The following is an 18,135-nucleotide window of genomic DNA, read 5'->3' on the forward strand; positions in this document are numbered from 1 at the left end:
CTGAGGGATGTATTTATGCTCAAATAAATCATCTTTTTTTGTTCTCTTTCACTCTTGTGTGGTACATTTTCATTAGAAAACAAACTCACATATTCTGGCATTTTGTGTTTTTCTCATCTGTGAAAATAAATAGACTTTTTCCTGGACTATAAGACACTCTTATAATTTTACCACCTTTTTTTCTCTGATTTTAAAGTGGCTGTAATATGAAAAGCCCTCCTTTTCAGAGTTTTTGCTCATATAGGTCATCTTGACCAATACCGATACCTGGGCTTTGGGTATCAACCGATACCGATCCTGATTCAATACCAGTGTTAAATAAAAACCTGCATGCTCTACTGTGGGATAAGACTGATAATGTTTTGAGTTAAAGACAAAAATAAGTACAAATGGAATAGCTGAAGTTAATATTTATTTAAACTACAAGTTTTTACATGTTTAAAAGCAGTTTGGTTAAAAAAAATGCTTCAGAATTTACAGAAATGACTATTTGATTGTAAAGTTTTATACCTTGTAGACTTAATCATAGTTTAGCTTGAGTGTCATGTTTGGACCAATCCTTTCCAACAAATTCCAGATTCAGCTTGGAGGGGCTGGATCAGCGCCTATCCCCGATACCAGGATTGGATTGGTACATCCCTAGTTTCTGTCATGTGATTGGCTGATTGGATATTTGCTTTAATGAGCACTTGAACGGGTGTTATCTAATTAAGTGGCCAGAGTGCATGTCTGATGGTTTATCTTATGAGGTAGATAACACACGATACAGACCTTTAAATACACTCAAATCCACATGGGGTTGCTCTCAAACTAAGTCATGAATCCAAGTGTTAAAATGACACATAGCTAATAGCTGATCATTTAGAAACATTCTGTTGCATTTTTGCTTCTTTCAATTATACCAAACATATTCAACTGGACTACACCATCTCCCGCAGCAATATTTTTATTAGATTTGGCTACAAACATATTTTGTTCCAGTCATGTTGGTGCACCACACACAGAAGAAAGAGACAAGCACATTTGGATTTCAAGAGCCCCATACACCTCAGGGTGGGTAACAGATTTTGTTCTTTTATAGGTACCAACCGAATTTTGTCAAAAGTACCGGGTGCCGATTCATGAAAAATCAAAAGATACCTAGTTCAGGTACCTAAAGGCATCCTTGTTGACTGTGAGGGAGAGGAAGAGTAAGTGATTTTCCATGCTGGACGTGAACACAGCATTGTAGGGTTATGTGATGAAGAATAAATATGTTAAATCAAAAAAGTTTGAGATTTTATTATTAAACAAATTGATATTTTTTACCACATAAACACAAAAAAAGTACTAAAAATTGGTACCGTTGAGTACCAGTACCGATTGCCAGGTACTGGGCATTGGTACCGTATTGTTTCAAATGTGAAAGGTTCCCATCCCTACACACATCAAATATATTTGCTGCTCCCTTTGCTGCTTCGCACCACGAACAGAAAACTTCAAATATCATTTCTTCTAAAATCTACTTTGCTTGTTCTCATATTTAGATTTTTGCTGCTGGTTTGTTTCTATCGTTTAGATTTAGACTGCATGCGACAACCCACTGACTGTGACCAATATTTGCATTTATATGGAATAATTCCTCCTGACTGCGCTGGAACTGGATCCTCAAGTATGAACTGTGCCTGAAACAGAGATGTAACCGCCAAAGAAAACAGCTTCATAGCATCACACTGGCTGGTCTCAACAAGCTAGGCATATTTTACTGAACTCTTTTGAAGCACAGTCTGCCACAGCTTTAGGAAACCAAATATTGGTACAAAACCAAGGTTTAAAAGAAACACAACAGCTTCTTTCTCATAAAACTTGTAACATTTAGGAAAATGTGTCACATCCCAATGGAGGTAATTACACAGCCGATAAAAATGAATGAGAGCTATCTGACACTTTTAAAATTACAGATATGCAGAAAGCAGCTTGGTTCTAGATTTATTGATTGTTTCCCCTTAAAACGAGTGTTAGAAAACAAACCTGGATATGTTTGTACTTCCTCTGAGTGCAGGTTAGTAACACCTGTTTTGTAACAGTACAATCTTTTCCAAAATTCATTCTCTGCATTCCAACTACTTTCATTAAGGGTATGTGTTTACATATGTGTGTTTATGCTTCTATGTTGTGGTTTCTGTGGCCTGCAGAGACTTCCGGAGCACTAATGACTCTGTCACAGCCCTAATTACCAGAGCCAGGAATAGTCCGCGTAGCATTAGTATGCTAACAGAGTCAGCAGGAGGCCTTGGCTTACCACCTTTAATTGTGTCTCACATCTCACATAAACGTGTTTAATGTGAAGTGATGGTGAGAGCTCATAATGAGGCTGTTTGAATTGGATCCTAATTAGCAGCCAGTGAGTGAGCTCTTGGAGAGATTGAAACACAGAGAAACCTTTTTTTCAGCAGAGAGAAACAGTTAATAATCAAAGTAACAACTAATGAACTATTTTATTTAAATCATCTGATAGAGAGGTCAAAGTTCAAATAGCTACAGAGTCCACATAAAAATACCAAATCTGTAAGAGAGGCTGGATATCCTAAAACAATATTTTCTTGTTCATCTTTGAGACTTAAAAACAGTTTGTATGGAGAGCAAAAACAGGCAGGACACGACCTTTCATAGTATCAGCCTGGCTCCTTCTTCTCTCTGTAAAAGAATATCTGCATGAAGAGCAGCTAACATCTGTTCTAGATCAAATATTTACACACACAAATCTGTTTGATGCTGTGTCACTAAAAACAACCAGCGTTTAGATTCCCTGACCTCCTTGAATGCATCAGAAATGGTGGATCTTTTTTCTTGAGAGCAGACCTGACAGAGCTTTACCTTTTTTGTACTAATTTTAATCATCAAGATTTTATCTCAACAAACTTGAGACCCCTTACCATTTTTTCTTTCACTCCATCTTGTACAAAGCTGATTTATTAGTTCTCACATCTCCCATTTAATTGAAAATGGCAAGTGAACATGATGCCAAAACTTTGGCTTGGTTTTCAAAAATCCTGTCAGAAACATTTCGGTACAGTTGTGCCTTGACTTACAAGTTTAATTCGTTGGTAACACTTTATTTTAGAGGTCTGCAAATTTCATCACACTTAGGTAATAATTACACAAAGATTTTCTTATTTCTTTGAAATCAGCACATAACTTCTTCAAAATAATGTCCAAATTTATTGTAGCAAGTATTGTAGCAAGAATTGTAGTAAGTATTGTATTGGTAAATTACTGTTTTTTTTCCAGTTTCTTTGAAATTTACTCCAAATTGCAAGATGAGAGGGTGTCAGTCAGCAAATAATTTATTTGAAATTAAATCACAACCATCCACAAAATGTTTTTAGAAGTTCAATTTCCCAATAAGCAGTTGATAGTTAGCTATTTGTTATTTAATTTTGCCAAGTTCTTTAGTACCCAGTTTGTTGATATGCATAATTGAGATCACATGCAAAATAATATATCTTTATGATTAGGCCTATAATGTTTTACATGATACAAGTGAAGGCTTCAGATGTGATATTTACCAAGAATGGGGTTGTAAATTGGGCTTACCTGATTGTGATAGACACTGCGAGTACAGGCGCACTGCAAAACAGAATCTGGCCAGAAGTTTTGTGCTAATTTTCACCTAATTCTCATGAAATTTCAGGGGTAATTTCAATAAAATAAGAAAAACTTTGTCTAACTATTACCTTAGTGTGATGGAATTTGTAGACCTCTAAAGTAAAGTGTTACCAATTTGTTCTGTGACTGAGCTCGTAATTCAATTTACTTTTATACCATATCAGTTTTTCCCATTGAGTTAAATTGAAATATCATTGATCTGTTCCGAAACCCCCAAAACGCCACTTTTTTGTCAAATGTTTTCAAATGATGTACTCATAAATAAGGAATATTGTATGAAAAACCAATACACTGGGATGTACTACATTAAACTGTTTTCATTAAGTGTAATGTGTGGCAGCTACCCTGAAGGTCAGACGACTTACAGATCCTAATGAACTGAATAACTGATTCTCATTTGCTGATTTTTGCCCTTTTGCCCCAATTTTATCTGCAGGTGTTTTAAATCAAAACCTGTCCAGTAACTTTTTCACCCTCTATTACAGAATGTTTCTGAAATGAGCTAGGCAAGTGTCATTAAATAGCACCATTGCACACCCAGTCACAACTTTTTCTGAGTGTTTCTTTTGAATAAAGTCTGCAAGTTTTGCAAAATGACCACAGGATGCTGGGTGGATGTTGCGGCGTTCACTGCGGCACCATCTGTGGAGTATCTGAAGCTGGCTCGAAACCCAAATTATAGCTCTCACCTCAAAGCAAAAAAAATCAGCTGAGACATGGCTCGTATTTTCAAAAACTTGTTAGCTGTTATTCCTCATGTTCTGATATATTCTTGTGCACCAATTTGTTTGAAATGATCCTTAATTGTGAAGGGAAACTTGAATATGATATCAATTAATGTGTATAATCTTGAATGAATATTAAGTTTTACATTCCAGCACAGTCTGAAGTGAAATCATTTCCATAATGGCCTTTTGTTTGCTTCTTCATGCACACTGTGTGCTCACCTCACGGGTTAAAGTGTATTCAGAGTTTAGCATTACAAAGGGATTAACTTTCTATACTTTAATTGCAGCTAGAAACATGTTATTGTAAACTGAGGCAGTAAAAACACAAACCTGTTTCCACACCATCCCCAGGTCTGGAATACATTAAAGCTGTTTACACAAGCCGTTGACCAAATCCCAGCTGTATATTCATGAACTTGTGTTATAATCCGATGGCGCAGCAGAGAAGGAGAGGCTTGAAGCTCTTGCACAGGGATGTAAGAGCTGCTTTGTTCTGCTTGTTATTTATCTGCTGCATGGTCGCAAGCCTTTAAAACAGCTCATTCAAAGAGTGGATCTCTGGAAGCTGGCCTGAACTTTTGTTGCTTTTGCACAGCACTTAAAGAAGTGACAGCAGAGAATCTCCTGGCATGAACACGGAAAACAACAGGTGAAAAAAGTGATACATGATTCTGGACAGCAGGAAGTCTGAGTAGTCTTCAGCAGTGCAGATTTATTGCTTAACTCTCCATCTTTCTTCCTGTCTCTGCCTCTTCCTCCACCCTCCTCCTTCTTCTTCCATGCATAATGCAGAACTCTTTCCCTCCTCCTACACTTTTCTCATTCCTGTCATTCCGTCTTCACCTCCCGGACGTGCCGTAAAACTCTCACCCTGCTCTTCCTCAACAACCGGCTCTGCATCTCCCTGAAATGTGAGGACGCTTTCTGCTCGCTCGGAAGCTGCCGGGCCATAATGAGGACATCAGGGAGATGTGAGAGGTGTTTTGTTTTTAAAGCTGCGAGGCGAGGAGGAAAAGAGACTCTGAGCTCCTCCTCCTCCTCCTCTGTATGTGTGTGCTCTGACGCTCACTCTTCATCATTAGACTCTTTCTGAGGGTAAATCCGCCCCGGCTCTCCTCCAACGTCCTTTCACTAATGCCTCCTCTTTCAAACATTTTCTGTGCTCTAATGACCATGCATTACTCAGCACAATGCTACCCAGAATGCTCCTCTTTCTTTCCCTCATGGACAATATACCTTCAGTAAAGCAGCTCCTTGATCCTCCTCTCCTCTCTGGAGCCAAAGACACGGCATCCATGATTTCCAAACTGAATCTCTAGCTTTTGGAAGCAATTTTGCTTCCATGTAGTGAATTCCACTACAGAGTTTTGTCTTTTTTTAAAACCAGTGCTGCCTGAGGGCCTAAAGTATAAATGACAAAACCTTTGATGTATTTCTTTCTCTCTTCACTTTTGAGAGAATTGGCCTCTCTACGCTGTCCTTTTAAACCAAATTTTTCATTTTCTTTTTTGTGTTTCATTTATCTGTTTCAACTTTTTGAAGACATGACGCTGGCGTTGGTTATCAGACCAGCATATAAGTTTATTTTTTATTTATTTATGTTTTTTTTTCGTTTTCTCATTGGTGAAAGGTGTCATAATGAAAACCTGTAAAGTAGGGGGCTCAAACTCATGACTTGCAGGCCAGACATGCCCTGCGAAATCATTTCATATGGCCCATCACTCGATATCAATTTATTGTCAAATCTGTCGTGTTTATGGCCAGTTCACTGTTGTAAGAAATGCCTGATTTCCAAGCAGACACTGAACACAGCTTTATCACTGTGGGAACCCAAACAGGAAAAAAAACATTTGGCAATCTGCAAACATCCTCAAATGTTAAAGCGAGGTGTTTCTGTGCAAAAATGAAAGTTTGATGTTTCAGTAGAAGATGGAGAATGATTTTTTCTGTGGACCTTAAGGGGAATTGCATCTGTTAAACATCCCAACAGAAAATTGCAATTCTTCGGAAGTTTATGGCGACAACCAATGAGTGACTTGCTTTCAGGAGAGTGCAGAGGCCAAAGGCAGCCTACCTGGGGCAGCTCAGGGATCAACAGCTTGGAGTAAAGGAATCTGACTCCGGTTTTATTTTGTGTGTCTTCTCTTTTAGTCAGTAGATCACAAATTCCTTAATTTGAAAATCGTGATGCCTGTTAGGGATGGGTCCCTTTTACGTTTGAAACGGCACGGTACCATTGCGCGGTACCTGGCAATCGGTCTCAATACTCAGTGGTACCAATTTTTGGTACTTTTGTGTGTTTATGTGGCAATAAATATTAAGCTGTTTGATAATAAAATATCAAAGTTTTTCATTTTTACATATTAACTCTTCAGTATATAACCTTGCAATGCTGTGGTCATGTCTAGCATGGAAAATGGCCAACTCCCTACTCTCTCACAGTCACAAGGATGCATTTCGGTACCTTTACACGGTACCTTTTGATTTTACGTGAATTGGTACTCAATACTACAGATGGAATTCAGTCTGTGCCTGTAACAGTACCTCATTTGGTACCCATCCCTAGTGCATGCACACTAAATAGGAATGGGAACCTTTCTTGTTTGAAATGATATGGTACCAATGCCCGGTACCTGGCACTCGGTATCAGTACTCAATGGTACCAATTTTCTGTACTTTTTTTGTGTTTGTTTGGTAAAAAATATAAATTTGTTCAATAATAAAATCTCAAATTTTTTCAATTCAACAAATTTACTCTTCAATATATAACCCTGTCAGCGGTAGAAGATGGATGGATGGATGGATATATAACCTTGTAATGCTGTGTTCATGTCCAGCATGGAAAATCACATACTCTCCCACTCCCTCACAGTCACAAGGATGCGTTTAGGCACCTTTTCATGGTACCTTCCGATTTGACGTGAATCGGTACCTGGTACTTTTGACTGAATTCAGTCCGTACCTGTAAAAGTACCTAATTCGGTACCCATCCCAAACACTAAATCAGACACAAATGAGTTAAAAAAAGACCCAAGTGACTAAATTTAGTGAGTCATGGAAAGTTTCATTTTCATATTCTGATGTAGTCACCTTAGGAGACTTGTTGAAATGAAGAAATTTGGAAAATAGATCAAGTGTTTTGTGTTTGATCTATTTTATCTCAAATTTAACCATACCTTTCTTCATATTTGTACCCCCCTTATCGGTGTTTTGCAACCCTGACACTTTGGGAACCACTGTTCTAGATCAGCAGCTTTCCCGTAGAAGCGCAGAAAACACACGAGTGACTTCACAGAGACTGTGAATCCATGGTTTAGAAGGTTGAATCAGCTCTTTGGGTCTGTTTGGGTGTCACAGCCCTCACACTGAATTATTTTAGGTTCTGAATAAGTAAACAGTTGATAAAGGTAGAGTGGAATAATGTCAGAATGCAAAGTGAAAACATCCTCCAAGGCTCCCTCTGAAAATCAGTCTCATGTGAGATGTCTCAACATGTTTTCTCCAGCTTTAAGTTGAAGCTGCTGTGGCTGCACATCACATTAATTACATAATGTTTACAAGACTTCTGTCTGAGCGTTGGAGTGTGTTATCTAAAAAGGAAGCAAGAGTTTTTCAGTCTGTCCTCATCACTTCATGAATAATGAGACTACTTTGCCTGAAAGTTGACGTGTTCCCTGAAGATGAATAGCTTCTTTGATGAGTGGGAGAGTGAGTAGGTAAGAGGAGAAGTATTAAAACTTTAGTGGAGCTTCCAAACTGCACATTAGTGTTTTAAGTGAGTGGGCTGCTGTGGGGATTTATAAACAGTCTGATGTGGTTCAAGGTGTGTCTTTACTTTTATGTTTCTGTCTTTATGAGGACTTGGAGTCTACACAACAAATGTGATTGGGAACATTCCTCCAGACAGTTTGGTCTGTCCACCTTCCTGGGAACTACTATCGTGCATACTTCACCTTTTGATTTTAAGCCTTCCTCACAGCCAATTCAAGTTCCCTTCAGGGTGAAAACAGCTGTATGATTGACTCATAAAGACTGAAGCTTGTTTGAAAATGTTTGCTTAAAGGCTGGCTACATAAGGGAACACTTGTGCAAGTGTTACTCCAGGGATTTGTAGTCATAAAAAATCTCTTTAAGCAGGGATGCTCGCCATCAGCATTTTTTGCCCTTGAAACTGATCCAAGTTTTAAGTATCTAGTAGCTGCCCATTCTGAGTCCTGATCCAATGCTTGAGTTTGCTGACATAAACTTTACTAAAGAGGTGAAAAAGTGAAGCTGCGCACTTTTTTGTTTTTGTGTTTTGAAAGTAATGAATTGTAAAAAGGAAAAAAGAAAAAAAAAAGAAAATGTATAAAATAGTAATAAAATGTATCTTGAGTTCATTAATGTCATTTGGTTTAGTTTATTTAGTTTTAATGGACACCCCTACTGCCTACACAGAGCTTAAATTAAGCTAAAAAAAAAAAAAAAAAATCTCATGGATACCTTTTATTGTCAAACTTCTAAGGCTCATAGACTTTGGCCAGGTTATTTTAGGACACAACAAACTTTTACAGATACAGTAGTCTCTGTTTGAAGAAGTATAGATGGTCACGTTAGACCAGCAAGTGGGAGTTATCATTTTACAGACTCTTGTTTTTAAGTTCCCTTGTTGAAAATTTGATAGCTTATGTCTTTGTATTTAATCTACATCTATTTGTTTTTTACTTAAGATAAACTGTGTTTCCAGATGCCAGCAAACATCTCTGTATTTTCTTTTACTGGTGCTGAAAGACAAGGTGACAAAATACAGGAGTAGTAGCCTTCCAGCTTGATATTGGTGCACGATTCAAAAGCCAGCATCTGTGATGGCACGGGGATGACTAGGCAAGGAAAATTGAATTATGTAGCACATTCGGCAACAAGGCCACTCAAAGTCAAAAGAAAGCAGTTATAAACCATTACAAGAACACATTTTAAAGCCGCTAAACAGAAATGCACAGAACAATAAAAGCAGCAAGATCTGAACATTAAAGGTAGAAAAATTTAAAATTGAAATGAAAAGTTAGTGCAATGTTTAATTATGATGGGTATTAGAATAGTTTAATGAAAGATAGTTAACATGCGAGTCTCCATTCTTGATTTGAAAGAGCTAAGAGTTTGTTTCGAATATTTGGAAGCTGATCTCATCAGTGCTCAAACATGCTCCTCAGCTTTCCCTTTGCTGCAGATCTATCTCTTTTTCTTCATGATATGTCACCTGAACTGTCTGTTTTCCCTCTTTTTAATGCTCTGTAAAGGTTTCAGAGCATCTAAAGTCAATCAGCTGCTTAGCACTCATACATAAAGATGCTATAGTGACGTTTATCAGCCTGACTGTCTGTAAAAACCCTCCTGCTGCTCAGGCGGCCTCTCCTTTATGGATTCAGGACATTACAAACAGAAAAGCAACTTGTACCTCCATAAAGATCCTCAATAAAAATCCGAGGTTAGTGAAGATGGATGGCTTTAATATAGAGACAGCGCTCTTTCTCACTCTGAGGAGCGCCCTGGAGCTCTCCTCAGAGGAATCGGGTGAGGGTGTGTGTTTGAGAGAGAATATGTCCATGTCTCTGTGATTAACGAGGTGGTTCTCTGGGCTCTTCAGGCTGCATCTTTCAGGGCAGAACACACACATGAATGCACAGTGTGAAGCTCCCGCTGGTGTAGTCCTGCAGCACTGTTGAGGCTCTGAGGTTGTGAGCCTGTAACCGTGCATGGTTGTAATCTTCTTCTGGGTTTTATGAAATGCATGTTGATCTGATCTGGAAACTGGATGAGTGATGTATGTACATTTTTAATAGTCCCTGCACAGTTTGATCGAAAGAAAGTGATTAAAAAATAAGGGATTAAGGGGCTGATTATCAAAAAGATTAAAATAAAATGTGCAGGATGTTTTGAATCAGGATTATTTTGGAGGTCTGTACAGTTTGTTTTTCCACTCACATGCCACAATAGTGTTTATTCCACATCATGAGAATCTACTTCAGGATCAAATACAGATATATCAGTGCAGTTCATCAAAAACAATCCTCATTTTAATATCTCCGCAGCTTCCTGCTCAGTCTGAGTCTTTCCTGTGACTCATACAGCGCTGACTTTGCCATGTGAACATTTCTCTCGTTATATAAAGTGCAAAGGTTGACATCTTGGTGACAGTTCTGTCAGAAGCAGCTGCAGGACTGACAAGTCCGTGGTCACATTGAGGTTTGTGTAGCAGGTGTTAGGTAAAGTGCACAGACATGACATGCTGAGAATCTGAATCTTTTATTTACTCACATTCATGTTTTGCAGCAGGAAAAAAAATCTGCATTTTACCAATCAGAGCTAGAACTGTGTCCCCTTATTGCACAAGCTGTCCCAAGTGAACTGATGTAACTCTGCTGTGTGTCCCTAAAGTGGCTTGAGCCACACACACAAGGAGCCACACACAGAGCCACACAGCTAGCGTGCACGCAAGCCGAGTGTGTGTCCCGTCAGTGTCAGGGAGCTGTGAAGCATCTCGGCTCTGTGACTGCCCCGGAGCAGCCCTTCACACTACATCACACATCATAAGACGCTGCACGGCCTGACATAAATTCAGAGACAGAGAGAGAAAGATGGGAACTGTGGGTGAAAGAGAGCACACACACACACACACACACACACGCACAAAGCAGGAACATTGCAGTCTGAATCAAATCTGATGCAAATACAAAAAAGGCCCCGGCATCAAGCCTGTCACCTGGATATCTGCTCAAACACACACAGCTCAAAGTCAGGACAGCCATACCTTTTGTCTAGTCAAACTTTTGGTTTGGATAGAATCAAAATAAATTATGCAAATATAAAAAGACCTGAGTTCTCTCTGTAAAAAAGACGATGAATTGGGGGAAAAAAAAGTACGACAATACATAAAAGTAAAATTTGCAAAACCAAACATGTTGTTTAAGTTGGAAGCTGATCTCATCTCATCAACAACAACAACTATGCACAGCCATGTTTTTCCCCTGAAGAAGTTTGATGATTGACGTGCAGAGCAAGCAGCAACGCTCTTGTCTAAGATCAAAAGATCTCTGTACTGTTTGGAGAGGATTACACCGTGGAAACTGCCAACACAACTACTAAACTAAACAAATACTGCCGGGACAGATGCCCACCCCTCCAAACTCGTCTTGTGAAAGAATCTTCTTGTCGTCTTGGTATTGAGCTTCTGATATGACCACCTTCTCAGGGCTCACTCAAGCGGAAAACTTTGGTGTAAAAATATGAGACAATGCTGAAGTGCTAAAATCTGCTGTTTCTCGAGTGTCCGCTTCAGGCTGGCTCAGGACGTACAGGAAGTTGCATGCACTGCGAGCCAAAAAAAGCCATTTTCACAGCAGAAATTAACTTATTTACAGCCTGGTTGAAAACATGTCTGCTGTCTGAAATGCTAATTTTACTGTTGGCACACACTGTATGGGGAGTACATTAGAGCAGGAGTTCTCAAACTTTTTTAGACCATGGACCCCTTTCAATTTAGACAGTTTTTCAGAGACCCCTTCTTCATCATAACAATGATTAGCTTAATATTAATACTTCGTAATAATGTATTATGTAGTATTTTGCAATGATAGAATCAGGCTACATTTTTACTTTCCAAGCAATTCATTTTCAAGTGGCAACCTCCGGTCTAAGAATATGAGACAATGCTGAAATGCTAAAATCTGCTGTTCGTTGAGTGTTTGCTTTAGGCTGGATCAGGAACTACTGGAAGTCACATACACACCAAGCCAAAAAAAGCCGTTTTCAAAGCAGAAATTAACCTATTTACAGCCTGGTTCAAAAAAAGTCTCGTGTCTGAGTCGTTAATTTCACTAACGGCACCCACTGTACGGGGGGTGAATTTTTTTTTTTAACTCGACCGTTTAGATGATATTAAGATCGCAAGCTCACCCAATCAGAGGCACAGCTCAGGGTCACGTGAGGGACAGGCAACCTATAGCTGGAGGGGAAGCCCCTGCCACTACTATTATGGCCACTATAGTCGATGTGCTTCATTTTCTGTTTCAGAAACAGACGGGTGACGTCGGGGTGACTGTGTCCATGTGTTATACAGTCCATGGTCATTTTGTAAACTTTGAGTAAATTGTACCTCAGAGGCAGTGCTGTGTCCAGAGGGGGGGCAGTCACCTCTCTTGTGGCCCAGTTGTCAAAAAACTCTCGCCGAAGTGACCTCTTGGGAGCCAAAATATGTGTGAAAGTGCCTTCCTGGTTGGCAAAACACACTTAACTGCTCTCATGGGCAGCAAAAATGTGCACTTTGTGTGCCTTTTTGTTTCTTTCTTTTTGCCTCTTCACTGTAAAAGTCCATGCATGCCACCGCATCAAGATGTATTTTCTTTGGAGTTTTTTGGGTTGTCTTTTCCTAGTGTTGCGCACTGAAGTGATAAACATGTCAGGATCATATGAGAATTAATCTCATGGCACAAAACTTAATTGGGCAGGAGTATTAGATATGGCCGGGATAGCTGATTTGCTTCAAAAGTCTGCTTCAGAAACAGACGTTTCTTCAGTGACGTCAGGCAGGATACGTCCATTAGTATTACAGTCACTGAGCTCACTGCACCCAGCCAATGAGTTGGTTTTACCCTAAAGTGATGAAGAATCTCTGTCATGTTACAGCCACAGTGGCTGGACATGTGAGTGTAAATGACTGTGGCACCCGGTGAGGAGGAGGAGGAGGAGGAGGAGGAGGAGGAGGAGGAGGAGGAGGAGAGGAAATGCCACTCATGGGGAGGAATGTGAAGAATCTTCAGTTGTGAGCTGAGCATCAAGGGCTTGGAAAGAGCCACAGGCTGAGCAGACAGAAGTACTGAGCGTAATCCAGAAAATACAGTCCAAATGGGACAGTGGATTTTATTTGTGTGTGTGTGTGTCTGTGTGTGTATCCACTCCACATCTACTTGTCATGTGTACGAGGGAGCCAAACCCTCTGACCTTTCCTGAAAACAATCCCCCAAACTCACATTTTTTTTGTCCAACTTCCTCCCTCCTTTCTTCGCAAACACACACCTCCTCCCCTCAATTCCTCCTCCGCTGTTGCCGCGGCGGATGAATTGTCACGGTAAATTAGCATCCTGTTGTGCAGATCCTCAGAGTCGTCTTTCCCATGATCCTGTGAGGGAACTTGAGGCCTGGGTCTGAAGACACCAACAACATCTGTCTGTTTCTCTTTCTGTCTCTCCTCTTCTGTGTGTGTTTGTGTGTGTTTGTGTGTGTATGTGTGTGTGTGTGTGTGTGTGTGTGTGTGTGTGTGCTTCATTCTTTCCCTTTACAGCGTGAAACCAATCTTCACAGCGTTTCTCCATCTGAGTTTTTTTCCCTAAAGGATGCAGTGTTGCTTTGCATTTGCAGCTACAGGGAGGGAGATTTTTAATCATCCAACCTGCAAAGGGGGTGTTTGTGTAACAGTTTCTGTCAGGCAGCGCGCGGCTTTCATCAGTTTCAGCTCTGCAGTGCGTTATTAAAGCAATACACCTGTTAAAGGGGGCGTTTGTATGTGATTAAATGTGCTCTTTATATTAGAAACACAGCAAATGTTTAATTCAAGCTGCAAGCGCGAGCGTGACTCCCTCCAGTGCTTTAAGTGCCACGAAACATGCTCCAGTTTCATCATCATGCAGTTTAAAGAGGTTTTATGAAAAACAAACAAAAACTTTTAATTCACCAAAACAAAAGGAACAAGCAAGAAATATCACACACAGTCCTTAAACTCATTTTGAGTTCGCTCTAATTCAGCAGGAAGTCATTGGTATACGACAAGTCATTATAAAAAAGTTTGAGATGTTCAGCCATTGTCTCTTTTTTTTACTTCATTGAACATTAAAAAAAAATACAAACTCTCAGTGAGGATTGTAAACACAGATTGTAATTACTCACAGTGCAAAGAACAAGGAGTGGGGATTCAGGTAAGCAAAACAAACAAAATGAAATGTTGTGAAACGACAAAAATGGTGCGTCAGAGCATCCAAAAAGAATATAAATCAGCGCAGGGGCACAAAAAGTGTAGCAAATATCTGATTGGTTGGTGTATAGAAAATAGATTCAGACTTGGTGGCATTTAATGTCAAATTCCTTTTCGTGTTTTAAGTTGTAATATACATATAAAGATACAAATATACACATACCTATACTAACACGTGTACACATCATAGACTATCAAAAAAATTGCATCACCTTGCTCGGCTTGAAGTTAAGTCGCCAAAAAAACTGCTCCCCCTGGTGGCCGGCTGCAGTATAGGTAAAAAAATCCAGCTGTCCAGTCATTCCAGATGGGCTGTGGTCAAACTAGGGATGGTACCTTTCACATTTAAAACGATGCAGTACCGATGTCTGGTACCGGGCATTGGTACTGATACTCTACTGTACCAATTTTTCAGAACCTTTTTGTATTTATGTGGCAAAAATTATCAATTTGTTTTGTAATGAATATTAAAAAAAATAACAGATTTGTTCTTCAATATGTAAACTTGCAATGCCGCGTTTATGACCTGCATGGAAAATCGCTCTTCCACTCCTTCACAGTCATAAGGATGCATTTAGGTACCTAAACATGGTACCTTTTGGTATTACGTGGATCGGACCCGGTACTTTTGACAGAATTCCGTCAGTACATATAAAAGTACCTAATTTGGTACCCATTCCTAAGTCAAACTTTAAAAAATTAATACACCTTTTAGAAATGTTTCTCACGTCTGATTGTTGTGGTGATTTGTAGATTTTATTTGGCTGCCTTGTATTCAAGTCCTCTGTTTTCTGAAAAGTTTTGTTTTCATTAGTTATAAGAGTTTGAAAAAGAGGTTTTACATTACGTTTAATGTTGATTGACCGCTGCTGTTCTTGTGTATTTTTTTCGGGGATTGTAAAATATGTCAGGAGGGAGAGTCTCATTTCGGATTTTGAAATGTGCTTCATTAACTTTTCTTTAACTTTGATAAATTTAGAATTTGCTTTGTTTAGTGTGACAGAAGTCACCAGATTAGGGCTCTTTTGTATCCCTCTGTAATAATCATGGAATACCCTGGCTTATTAACTTGTTGTCATTTTTCTATCCATCCTCAATTCTCTTTTCTTCAATCAAAAGATTTGTTCTGAAGATCTGTGTTAGAAATCCTTTTCTTAATCTATAAACTCTTCAGTATTTTCCTCAGTCTTTAGATCTGGCACATGTTGTAAAAATGTGAGCACTGATGCTTTTACATCTCCTGTCTTCAAGGTTTAAAATGTTGCCTGCAGTGTTTCACCTGAATTGGCAGCTGGTGAGTGTGAGTGCTAAGCTCATTAAAAGTATCAGCTTCTCCTTTCTAGAAACACCTTAGCCGATAATCAGCGAGGGAAACTATCTCCCTTCTTTTTTTTTTAGGAACAAACTCTTTCACAGTAGCTCCTCATTGCAGCGTCTGCAGAGCCTGACTCCTCTTTGTCATTCTGTCTCCTGGCGCTGCAAACCTCAGCAGAACACACGAGCAAAGACTTTGTCAAAGACAAATATAGAAAAGGGGAAAAAGAGAGAGTGGGGAGCAAAAGCAGAGATGAAACGAGAGAGACCGACAGAATTCCTGCGAGATCCTGTCTCTGTGAAGCTTTGAAAGCTTTGCACACGGGAACATCTCAAAGTGAAGGGCTGTTGAATGGATTCTCCATGCTTTGCTTTCACTACCTCTTCACGTCCGTCTCATCTTATTCTCTTGCTGCCGTTTATCGGCTCTCAGAGCTGCGTCTTTAGTTTCCATCGAAGGCTAAAACACGGGACTGTGAGGTCCGTAGAGGGGGTTTAAAACGACCTTGGTTTGGAGTTTGAGCCAATAAATATGAGAGTGAATGGAGGGTGACCTTGGAGAGTTTGTTTCTTTAGATTTTGATAAATAACTACTAATTTTAGAGACAATAAAAGGGCTAAAGTTCCAGCTCGACTCGCAGCCCCTGATGATTGTCATGAAATTAACAGAGACTCAGTTTCTTTTAAAACTGCTTTATGTAGTTTTTCACCTGCTTTGATCACTGTATCCACTTTGGAGAAGAAGTAACCCTGAACTAAAGCGAAGCACAGAGATTCACTCCTCCACTTTTAGGCTGCATGCCTGAAAAAATAAGACATCTGAACCTGTGAAAGGAGTAATGTGTGTAGCTCTCCGCAGACAGATACTCGTGATGAATGTTTCTGGGGTTATTGCAGAAGGTTGCACCAACAGAAAGCAACAGAAATAGTCGAATGGAAAGTGAAAAAAGAAGTTCAAACTATTCTATCTCTGTTGCAGACAATGCAAGCAGATATTCTTATTTTTTCAGTGGGTTATAAAAGTTATTTTCTGAAAGCTTTCAGCTGTCATTGAGTCTCTTTGAGTCGAGCTGAATGTGTGTTCTTCAAGCTGTGACTCTTTCTTACTTCACTAAGAAAGAATCTTCTGTCAAATCAGCAAAAAGAAGCAACAACTCTTGCAGCAATGATTTCTGATGACCTGAAAGTGAAATATTGTGTATGAACCACTTTCACCCACAGAGAACGTTTGACTGACCGTCTGTGTTTCTGTTTGTCCTGCAGTCACCTGTCCAGCTCCAGACTCAGGGACCTCCTCCACATCTGCAGCCCCTTCATCAAGCGAGCCTGCCTCATCTCAGCCTATGTGAGTATTCTGTTCACATAAGTGCTTTTGTTTCTGAGTGTGCATGAGTGTCTGTAAATGATCCATCAGAGGTCATGAACCTCAGAGAGAGGCACTTTACTGACTCGTTCTTTCTCCTCTGTCCTCTAGGTGGTGATCATCATGTCAGTCAGGCTGTGGCTGATGGGAGGATCCATGCCTCTCTTCTCTGAACAGGATAACCCCGCCTCCTTTTCACCTCACCTGCTCACCAGGTAAGCATCATGGTTACCCAAGCCTTCATACGTGACACAAATGCAAAGATTTTTATAAATAGTTTGTGTTTACTCACCTCATTTAGGTGAATAACTCTTCATGCACAAATGCCCAAAGACCCAAATCTTGCAAGAGGGAATCATGAAGCTGGGGAAGGCAATGCTTACTTTTTCATACAATTACTTAGGGATGGGTACTGAAGTAGATACTTTTATAGGTAATGACCGAATTCTGTCAAAAGTACTGGGTACTGGTTCACGTAAAATCAAAAGGTACCATGTTCAGGTACGTAAATGCATCCTTGTGGCTGTGAGGAAGTGGAGGAGTAAGTGATTTTCCATGCTGGACATGAACACAGCATTGCAAGGTTATACATTAAAGGGTGAATATGTTAAATTGAATTTTTTTGTATTTTATTATTAAACAAATTGATATTTTTTACCACATAAACCCAAAAAAGTACCAAAAATTGGTACCGCTGAGTACTGGTACCGATTGCCTGGTACCAGGCATCGGTACTGTATTGTTTTAAATGTGATAGGTACCCATCCCTATAAGTGCCAGCTAGAATCAAGTGACACACTAATGTTTTCACAATGAGACATAATCCAATCTCATTCACTTTGATCAAAGTTAGCTCCTTTTAGTTCCTATGAACATAAAAAAAAGGTGGAGTCACAGGAAACAGGTAGACACTCATTAATTGGCTGCCATGTTGGGAATGATCTGCCTAAGCTCAGATTTTTCAACTCTTTTGAATAAAGTAATAAAGCGAGAACAGTGTTAACAGTAGGGGTGCACTGATCACAATTTTATGGCCGATGGCCAATCACCAATCACCGATCTCTAAAAAGCCTGACCTG

At 39.6% G+C, this 18,135-nt stretch overlaps 1 protein-coding gene across 1 annotated transcript in view; it reads left to right on the top strand.

Annotated features, from left to right (window-relative positions):
• tmtc1 (transmembrane O-mannosyltransferase targeting cadherins 1) overlaps positions 1-18,135 on the top strand; it is a 109,848-nt gene that overhangs the window by 47,880 nt on the left and 43,833 nt on the right. Inside the window, exons 5-6 of the mRNA XM_074698703.1 lie at positions 16,957-17,038; positions 17,168-17,271. Of these exons, the coding sequence (XP_074554804.1) occupies positions 16,957-17,038; positions 17,168-17,271 (186 nt within the window). The remainder of the gene's footprint in view (positions 1-16,956; positions 17,039-17,167; positions 17,272-18,135) is intronic.

The sequence above is a fragment of the Halichoeres trimaculatus genome, unplaced genomic scaffold, assembly GCF_033239565.1.
Source record: "Halichoeres trimaculatus isolate MK-OKI-2021-1 unplaced genomic scaffold, fHalTri1.1 fHalTri1_scaffold_21, whole genome shotgun sequence".
Taxonomy (NCBI): domain Eukaryota; kingdom Metazoa; phylum Chordata; class Actinopteri; order Labriformes; family Labridae; genus Halichoeres; species Halichoeres trimaculatus.